Source organism: Camelina sativa, chromosome 1, assembly GCF_000633955.1.
Source record: "Camelina sativa cultivar DH55 chromosome 1, Cs, whole genome shotgun sequence".
Taxonomy (NCBI): domain Eukaryota; kingdom Viridiplantae; phylum Streptophyta; class Magnoliopsida; order Brassicales; family Brassicaceae; genus Camelina; species Camelina sativa.
Genome location: NC_025685.1, coordinates 20779167 through 20790094, shown reverse-complemented (window position 1 = coordinate 20790094; position 10928 = coordinate 20779167). Strand labels below are relative to the sequence as shown.

The window sequence follows — 10928 nt, the reverse complement described above, 5'->3', positions numbered from 1 at the left end:
GGTAATAAGCATAGAAAAATATTTGTAAGTATGTTGATTGATCTTTAGCACCATTAAATTATCTTTAAGGACTATAGCTTGAATCCTTCGCTTAGCATAAAAAGGTTATGAGTCCCCATTTCCTTGCTAGAGGACTAGCAAAATTTAAGTTTGGAGGTCTGATAACTCTCTAATTTACATGTTTCTAGCATCCCCTTTTGTCCATATTTTGCATTGTTTATACCCTTACCTTATCATTTTTAGGTCATTAACTGTACGAATTCACTTTTAGGCCATTTAGGGTGTTGCATTCTTGCATTTGCATACTTTGGATGAAAACATGTGCTTTAGAGCCTAAAATGGGGAGAAACAAGGACAAATCCGAGCATGTACCCGAAGGAGCCATCGAGCTGGAAGAACAGTCCGAACCCCAACACGATCGAGGAGGATCCAAGAGCAGGAAGAACAACCCGAGAGTCTACCCGAAGAGCAACCCGAGGACATCCTCGTGCACCCCATCGAGCAGACTCTCGGGCAGGACTGGGAAGCTAGGGTTAATGGGTTTCCATATATAAACCCCCCTCCTCTTCTTCCTCGCAAATGAGCACGCCGCTGACCCTCAAACCAGAGAGCGAGAGCTTCTGAGAGAGATCTAGAGCGACTCAAACACTTTTTACTTTTTGTTAGGATTTATTTTATATCTTTTTGTCATTTTATTTAGATTTCTACTTTGTAATCTTATTTCTCTACTCTGTCTTTTTAAACAATGCAATTTTCATTCATATATGCTTTTATGTTTCTTGCTATGATTTCTGAGTAGTGTAGCAAAGTTTCTAGGGATGGGATAGATGATTTTGTGTTCTTGATCGGTTAGGATGTCTTAGTTTGATTGTAAATGTTTTATAGATTCCCTTCTAGGTTGGTGTTCTTAATGCTGTCAACAAACCGAGAGGGTGAGATTAGATCTAAGGTGTTTTACTACCGAGAGGTGTAGATGAAATGCTTGAATCAACCAATGCTAGAGATTTACTCACTTAGCCTAAGAGATTAGATGAGTAAGGGGTTTATTGACAATAATGAATCAGGTCTCGTTGCTTGCTTGGTCATGTTTCTCCAACGAGAGTTGGGTAGGGAAGTGATTAAGGTTGATTGTTTCTATCACGAGAGTGTTTTAACAAGATTTTAGAGATTCATTGTCTAGTGAATATTTGCTTGAGGCATGTAAGTCATCTGTATTGGTCAGGAACACTTAAGATTCGATTACCCCATCCTTAGAAGCTTTCGTATTTTCATTCATCACTCGACCCATTACCCAAACAGGTACACGATCACCTGCTTCGAGTAACACCTCGAGTTGTTCATACCTTCTTTGCTTACTCGAACACCCCACCCGATATTGTACTCGAATGCTTGCATCGAGTGCTTAGGTCGTGTGGTTTCTTGCTTATATTCTTTCTTTATTCATTCTAGGATTGTTAGACCAAAACCATCTTTTGCCTGGCTTGACTTGCATTGTTCTGATTGCATCCTTCCTGCTAGCATAAATAACCATTTGGATTGATAACCCTTTGTACTAAAACTACATAGGAAATTGATACCCTGGGGGAAAATCCTGTTATCAGTTTCTCCAACACCTTCTAGCCTGATTAGTTCTCCGGTTCAACCAGTTTATTATACTTCCAACCCGGAAGATTCTGGTTCCTCTTCACCTGGTCTTCCTGAATTACATGGTAAAGGTCATCGAGTTAAGAAGCCCTCTATCTTACTCAAGGATTATGTCTGTACCGCCACTACACTCTAGTTATCACATTCTCTTCCCTGCTCTCCCCATGTCTCCCTCCTCGCACTCGGTCTCTGGTAAGGTGTTATATTTTATCTGATTACTTATCTGGCGCTGGTTTTTCAGCAAATTATATCGCGTTTCTCGCAGCTATCCTTGACAGTATAAAACGTAAGGACTTCAAAATTGTCGTCCTGATCAAAGAATGGTGTGACGCTATGCAGAAAGAAATCGAGGCTCTAGAGGCTAATCATACATGGGATTTAACCGATCTACCAGTGGGGAAGAGAGCTATCAACTGCAAATGGGTATACAAGCTCAAGTTTAATTCTGATGGTTCTCTTGAGCATCACAATGCTCGTCTTGTTGTTAAGGGCAATCATCAAAAGGAAGGTACAGATTTCAAAGAGACCTTTGCTCCACTCGCCAAAATGACTATGGTTCGTTCTCTCTTGGCTGTTGCTGCTGCAAAGGACTGGGAAGTCCATCAAATGGATGTTCATAATGCTTTTCTTCATGGTTATCTTAAGGAGGAAGTTTACATGAAGTTGCCCCCTCGTTTTAAATGTTCTGACATGAATAAGGTTTGTCTTCTCCGCAAGTCACTCTATGGTCTTAATCAATCCCCTCGCTGTTGGTTTGAGAAGCTGTCATCCTCTCTCCGCAAAATTGGTTTCACTCAAAGCTATGAAGATTACTCCTTGTTCTTTTATAAGAATGGCTCGACCTTTATCCATGTTCTTGTCTACGTCGACGACTTCATTGTTGCCGGCAATGATCTCGCCGCTATCAACCGTTTTAAAGCTCAGCTCCACAAGTGTATTCATATGAAAGACCTCGACAAGCTAAAATATTTTCTTGGTATCGAAGTTTCGCGTGGTCCAAATGGTTTCTGTCTTTCCCAACGCAGATATGCGCTGGTCATTATTAAAGAAGTCAGTATGCTTGCCTGTAAACCTTCCACTGTGCCTATGGAGTTGAATCACAAGCTTGGTTCAGTTACTAGTCCTCTCTTTGACAATCCAGAACTGTATCGTAGGCTTGTTGGTCGCTTTATCTACCTCACCATTACTAGATCGGACCTTTGCTACGCTGTTCATATCTTATCCCAGTTCATGAAGGAACCTCTTGTTGCTCATTGGGAGGCTGCTCTACGTCTTGTTAGCTATCTTAAAGGCTCCTCTGAACAAGGTATCTTTCTTTGGTCCGATAGTCTTTTGTCACTCAGTTCCTATTGCGACGCCGATCATAATGCATGTCCACGTACATGACGGTCTCTTTCGGCTTATATTATGTATCTCGACGACTCTCCTATCTCGTACACGAGATACCAAGAAACAAGATACCGTGTCTTCTTCCTCCGCTGAAGCTGAATATATCTCCATGGCTTTTACCCTCAAAGAGATCAAATGGTTGAAGGCTCTGATGACAACTCTTGGTGTTGATCACAAACATCCTATTCCTTTATTTTGCGACAGTCAAGCGGCTATTCACATTACCGCCAAACCTATCTTCCACGAGAGGACCAAGCACAATGAATGGGACTGTCACCAGGTTCGCGATGCTATTCAAGCCAAATTGATTTCTACAGAACACATTTCTACACATGACCAAGTTGCTGATCTTCTTACCAAGTCCTTACCTCGACCGGTGTTTGATTATCTTTTGTCCACATTGGGTATTCGTTATTACGACTTACCAACGTGAAGGGGGTATTACAATATGTACCAATACATTCTCTAAGTTACTACTATATCGTATTAGGCAACTTGTACATGTATAAATACCACACTTTACCATATGAATAAACAACTTAACATTCTACCCTATAATATTTCATTATCTTTTGTTTTTCTTGTCTTACCTGAATTTTTTTTTTCTTTTTGCTTTTGCAACAAAATAATAGACTTAATTGACAACAGCATACCACTAAATTATAATTTTTCAGTTTATTGTCAAATTTAAATTTATTAAAGACAAATTACAAAACTACTAAAATCTGACCAAAAATACAGAGAAAAAAAAAATATATGAGACCTAATCAGAAGCGAAACAGACTAACGGAGATACAAAATAGCTAAAATTGATCGATCATAGAATTTTTAACCTTTATTATATTTTACGACTTAGTAAATTACAATAATACTAGTGTTTAAGTTTAGTGTATCTTTTTAATCTCTTTTAAGTTTAGTGTTAATTATGATAAGTGATGAATTTTACCATTTTTATAATTTAGTAATTAGTACTCCAAATGCTTTTAACTATAGGATAAACTTCTCAGTTCTACTGTTTTTAATCCATACGATAATGTAGAATGATTGAGACCATCTCCAATGGTTTTTCCTATTTTTTCCTCTATAATAGAGGATCTCTATAATAGAGGAGAGTTTTGCTCCAATGGTTTTCTCTGTTTCTTCCTCTATAAAAAATATTCCAAATAGATTCTTTTTTTATTTTACAATTAACACCTTTTATTTATAAAAATTGCAAACTAACCCATTTTACTTTAAGAAGAAAACAAAATTTTATTTTGTGACTTGGATACTTTACATCCAAATGTTCGTGGATATTTTGAGGCTGAACAAGCACGAATTATACAAAAGCGGAATAATCAACAATAAAACCAACAAGCTCCTCCTCCATCTACATCATTTGGTTCGTTTGGACAATATTTTAGCGATATTGGTGAATCCCAAAGTAATTTACCGGATTATTAAGTTACTAGTTTTTGTTGTATTAAAATAATTATTTTGGATTGAATGAAAAATAAATTTAATAATTTATATAAATTATCTTTTCAAATGGTAGTCTCAATATTTTAGACTAAATATTTATACTTAAATTTGTATTATTAGTTTTAAAAATACTTATTTTATTAAATTTGTATTATTAGTTCTTAAAAATATTTATTTTATTTATTTTGGTCATAAATAAAAGAAGTTAAAGATTAAGAGGACTACTTTGTAAATAAAATAGTTCATCTCTATTTATAGAGGAAAAAATAGAGTTCCTCTAAAAATAAAGAAAAGAATAGCAATTCCTATTATAGAGATGAAAATGGAGATCTATTAGAAGGAAACTACTCTACAATAGAGTTTAAAGGTGAAAATAGAGTACTATTCAACATTTCACGATAATTTTACAGAATTATTCAGGTTTCTTAGTTGACTGGGTTATGAAAACCAACGTGTTCGCAATTATCTGTCTTTCGAACTTTTTTATAATTTGCTTTATATTCTTTTTCTTTTCTGACAACACATTACTTTCTTTTTCTCACTAAAAACAATTCTAAATGCACATGTTAGCAAAAAGTTATATTTGCACATGTTAGCAAACAATTCTAAATGCACATGTTAGCGTTTATTTGTTGTGTGAATGGCTTGCTTAATGTCCCCCATGCTAATAAAATACCTAAGCAATTCATGTGCCAACTTGATATGTAATTAGATTTTTTTTGTTAAAAAGATATACAAGTTTCGGCAAACGCTTAACGGATTTTTTTTTTCTGAAAAATATATAAAACGAATGTTTATCTGGATCAAAATATATCCGAGCCATACAAATTCTGCAGGATTAGAAAAAAATGTATTATGGTGTGTTGCTTCAAAGAAACGCAAATAGGTACTTTGCTTAAAACTAGAGAAATATTTCCATATTAGAGCACACTTTGAAGCATTTTGCCATGCAAATGCCTTAAAAGTTAAAATACTTGAGACTAATTAAATAAAAATGCAAGAAAAAACATGATAATGAGACACTCTAGCAAGTTAAAAACCCATATCATCGGTATGATATTATCGCCCCTCCCCAATATAGGAACAAGCATGGTTAAATGTCTAACGAGAGAGAAGCAATGTGAATGATCGGATTTGTGTCTAATCCAATACCATCACACAACAAGAGTCATTCCTAGTTTGTCCCCTCAATGTCATTTGATACTTCCTATGTTTTATCTCTTTTTTATTTTCCTGATTTTATTACAAGAATTTTTTTTTGAGGAATTGCAGTGTATAACCAAAAAAATAATTATAATTCACCCAATAACTATACTAACCATAAAAATATTATATATTCTATATTTTATATATTAACTAGGTTATCTCCTGCGCATGCGCGGATTGTTATGTATATACTAAATTATGTTAATTAATTTAATTTTATTTAATAATGACAAAAAGCAAAAAAAAAATCTAAATCTAAATGTCTTTAGAAATTTTACATTTAAAAAAAAAATCATACAATTTATAATATATAACTAATTTAAATATAATCACACATACATATAATTGATTTTCTTTGTTTTTTTAATATTTAACTTTGATAATAATTTTCATTAGTTTCTCTGAGGAGTTGAGGTTAAAAAAATGATATAAGGAAAATTAACTATGATATTCAAATATTAATTTAAGTTGTTCATATAAGCTAACACATAACCTAAAGTACTAAATGAGAGAAACAAAATTATTCTCTATAAAATCATATGAAGTGCAAACAAAACTTTAAAGTACAATTCACAAAGATTAATTTTACTTTTAAGTCTTTTTTTTATATTGTCCTCATTTTCATTTATATTGCTAGATTTAGTTATAATTGTTTCATCTTTATAGTAAAAGGTAGATAGAAAATAGAATATTAAATTGTTTTTATATAGAGAAATCTTTTTGAAGTAAATATTTAAATTAAATAAATATAGCTTAATGATCTTTATGTAATTATATGTTTAATCAGAAACTAAATATAATGATCAGTATTCTTAAAAAACGTATTACAATTTTGTTAGACGTAAGAGAGAGTTAAGAAAAATTGATTTGATATTTCATAATTATATTACAAAAATTTATTTCCTTAGAAGTTAAAACATTATATATTTTTAAGAATCAAATAAATATATATGAATATGTAAGAAATAAAATGGAGAACAATGTAAAATATATTATTAAACTCTTACAATGTTATCTTCATTGAGTTTTCAACCAAAGCAAGAACATTAGAAACAAAAAAACAAAGAAAATATTTAGAATTTGAGATATGATGGAGGAGGATGTGAGAATGATTATTTATAGGATAAGAAGAGATGGAAGTTACATTTCTCAAAAATTAAATTAGAGGAGTTATAAGTATAATTGATAGGGTATTTAACTGAAAGTGAATGGAGAAAACAAATAGTCAATTAACAATTTATGTAATTTCAATTATAAGTTAGTACTAAAGTGTATATTTAAAGTATGAAATAATGTATATGATTAAATATGTTGTATTTTAGGTTTAATCAAAAATAAATATTATATGTTTAAGAAAATAAATACCAAATAGACCAGTAAGGAGAGAGTAATTGAAATTAGAAAATATTATATAATATAAAAATATAATTTTCATTGAGTTTTCAACCAATGCAAGAACATTTAAAAAAAACAAAAATATTTAGGATTTGAAATATGATGGAGGAGGATGTGAGAATGATTATTTATAGGATAAGAAGTGAAGGAAGTTACATTTTCCAAAAATTAAATTAGAAGAGTTATAATTATAATTGCTAGGGTACTTAACTGAAAGTGAATGGAGAAAACAGATAGTCAATTCACAATTTATGTAATTTCTGTTACAATTTAGTACTAAAGTGTATATTTAAAGTATGATTTAATGTATACGATTAAAGATGTTGTATTTTAGGTTTAGTTAAAAATAAATATTATATGTTTAAAAAAATGAACACCAAATAGATGAGTAAGGAGAGAGTAACTGAAATTAGAAATATTATATAATATAAAATATATAAAATAATTAGGTAAGAAAATATTAAAAAGAGACCACAAAATAAATTTAAAAGAAAATGACATGACAATATGTCACATGTCACAAACAAATTAAATATGAAAATAATTTATATATTTTTAAAATTAGATGATAATAATCAAAAATAAAAGAGTGTGTTTCTCATATTTTTAAATTAGAAAGTTAAAATAAAAAAGGAAAAAATGCCAAAAAAATACATGATTTATTTAATAATTGCCAGAAAAAAACACGAACTTTTTCGTTGCGAGAAAAATACTTAAACTATTTTATAAGTGATAGAAAAAGGAAAAACGTCTTTTTCATACCTGGACAATTACGATATGTTGAATTCATACATCAGACTATTGACTGTGCTTAAATGTATGAATTCAACATATCGTACAATGTATGAATTCAACATATCGTAAATTTCCAGGTATGAAAAGATGTTTTTCCGATAGAAAAATACATGAACTATCACGATTTTTCAATTTCCTACATCACATTGTTACAATTTTTAATGACGTTAATATAATCTTTTTACAGACGAAACTGTGAGATTCTGTCGGTTTTGCTTTCGGAAGTTGAGATATTTTTGTGGTCCATTAACCATTTACAGCCTATTAATAATTAGCTTAAATATAAGAGAAACAAAAAATAAAAGATTCAGATGCCACGTGGCATGTAGATAATGCTATATTAATGCCAAGTAGCTACATCCCTTTTCCCAAAATGAAACGAAAACATAATTTATACTCTGGGATCTACGTTGGCTTCAAGTTATGAAACATAGCATCCCATTGTGTATCATCGTATTTTTTATTGTACTCCACATACACACTTGGGCTCGGTGGTCTTCCCTTCAACGGCCCTGATAACCTTAGCCGTTCGTTTAAGTTTCCATCCAACTGTCCCGACACAACAGGGCTTCTATAAGCTAATATGAGTCTTTCTTGGACGCTTCGATCCAACGGTCCTGATAGGTTCATGCTTCGGTTGCTTACTAACGTCATTTTCTCTTGCATTCCATGTTTCAGATCCAACGGTCCAGATTTTGCGATCCTTTTCCTCTTGATCACAGGTAATCTCTCCATGTGTACCTCAGCTTTTTCAGCATTGACTTTATTACTGTTACCTGAAAATTGTTAACTAATTTTCTCAACATGATAAAAAGAAGTTTTAACTAATACCACCTCAACTATTAAACCCTAATTATTGTAACTTGTCAGATTTAATCACTTAACCAGTTTCTCCTACCTATAAACCAATTATGAATCTACAGAATTTAGACTTCTTGCTTCAATCATAAATGCAGTTTTGTTGGAAAAATAAATTAGTTTGGTTGTAATGATTAGGTGCATTATCTTGACCTACCAGTCACAAACGCTCCGGTGCGGTAGGCTGGCGGCGGGGACTGCTTCTCCTTCAACGGTTTAACCACGGCGGTTCCTCCGAGAAAAAGCCACTTGTTTAAGCGATCGCCGATGCTTTTGGTCGCCTTGATGACAAGAGATATGAGTTTGGCCGAGGCGGGACGATGGTGATTGGAACCGAGTTCTTTTGTCTCTCTTTTTGAGAGTTTCAGAATCTCTAGGCGGTGTTTGGCTACATTAATGCCAAGTCGGCGGAGATAATTGTGGTTCAAAAGAGCGATGTCTTCACGCTGGAGCTTCTTTTGGGCGAAGATGAGTCCGTACTCGTAGCTTAGGGTCGGGTCAAGATCGGTTTTAGACAGCCATGAGAACCAATCCATTGTGTGTGTGTGTATGTGTTCTGATGTTCTGTGAGTTTGGAGCCTACGTATATAAATATATATTATATGTGTCTCTGTGTGTTTGCGCAATTTATGGCTCATATTTTTGACTAAACGAATTCATGGTTGCATGTGCATACATACATATACAATATATTTACAGAAAATAATATCTAAATAACAATTTAAATGTGTTTTGGTCTCCTCTACAAATCGAAAAGTGTTAAGTAGTTTTGATTATTAAAAAAAAAAAAAGAATTTAGAGGTAACTATATAAGACACACATACGGGACAACAAACAAAAGGAGTAACGAAAAATAAGGCTTTAGGCTTCTATATTACTAAAGAAATAATGTAGTGGTTGTGACTAAGAGAAATTTCTTTTTCAACCACTCCATATTCCTAAGTTTCGAGAAAAAATAATGTGATATTGAATGAATAAACATCAGAGTTTAAAACTATTGTGGTAGATTCTTCTTCTAAACTTGATCTTTATTCATAATGTGATATGATCGTGGCCAACAAGGAGACAGAAGCTGTAGAGAAACTGGAGATCGTGGGAAGGATCACTCATTCAAGAGCTAAAGAGATGGCCAAGGAAGCTCATTCACTCATAGCTGACGGGTCATTCAATCTACCGAGGATCCAAGTCTTCAACATATCCACCCTGAAGACTTCACCCGGTAATGATAACTAGATAACTTAGGTGTGAAGTTTGTACTTTTTTTCCCATAGCTGAGTTTTGTCCCAATGGGTTTTCTCGGTATGGTTTTTAATGAGGCAAATGGATCACTACGTCGAGTTATCTAGAAGTCATTACCAATGGGGAATAATGTACAAGTCACCATGACTTCTGTACTAATACAAGTGACTTCTGTACTACTACAGATCACCTAGACGCTTCGTTGTTTTCTTATTTCCTTTACACGCCTTGTTGTTTTATTTTGAACTTCATGTTGTTTGGAGTGTCGAGCCTTAGGGTTGATTATAAAACCCAAAAGCGACGCCTCCTTGTTGGGTAGCGAAGAAGTTTTATGTAACTAGTATTGTTGAATCTTTCTTCTCTCAATCCGAACTCGTGAATGCGTTCATGATTCCGAGTTTCTAAACACTTTGTGATTAAGAAACTCTTCACTTTATTTTCGAATCCATATAACCATCTAACAGTTCTCACCATCGAATCATTACTCTTCTCTCTCGACATCACCTGCTGTCACTCGCAATCCACTTGTGCATCATCACCATCAATTCACGTCGCCTCTTACCTGTCATCAGCCTCCATCAGAGTTTCATCCTAGGAAGTTCGTATTATGTGGTATCAGAGCCAACTCTGTGCCAAAGGCTGAGCGATTCTAAACCCTAATCTCGTTTTGTGTTGTTTTGATTTTGTTCATTTGTTTAATTCTTTGTTGTGTTAGTCTCTGCTGTTTTAGCTTTCGTTGTGAGTCTTGTTTAGTTTTAGGATTTCTTTCTTTTGTTGTTCGTTTGTGTCTAGATTACGAGTCTTAGAGTTTATTTATTTTTTCACTCAAGGAACGTTTTACTTCGAGTTTTCTTCTTTATTTTGCAGGTACAATGGAGCTTTCTCCAGAAGCTATGGAAGCTTTGAACCAAGCCATGGCTAAGCAAATAACAGAAGCAAAC

The 10928-nt window shown here is 33.3% G+C and overlaps 1 protein-coding gene across 1 annotated transcript; it reads right to left on the bottom strand.

Moving 5' to 3' along the window:
• Positions 8122 to 9390, bottom strand: LOC104700007. The gene is made up of 2 exons (XM_010415453.2): positions 8906 to 9390; positions 8122 to 8666 (listed from the first exon to the last, which is right to left on the bottom strand). The coding sequence occupies exons 1-2, from the start codon at positions 9384 to 9386 to the stop codon at positions 8296 to 8298; spliced, it is 852 nt and encodes a 283-aa protein (XP_010413755.2). The 5' UTR covers positions 9387 to 9390; the 3' UTR covers positions 8122 to 8295.

Bases quoted from the DNA above. Each gene is read 5' to 3' on its own strand.
- LOC104700007 (XM_010415453.2), bottom strand. From the start codon at position 9,386: ATGAGCCATAAATTGCGCAAACACACAGAGACACATATAATATATATT. The intron at 8,667-8,905 runs GTAGGTCAAGAT...AACAATTTTCAG, and splicing joins CACCGGAGCGTTTGTGACTG to GTAACAGTAATAAAGTCAAT.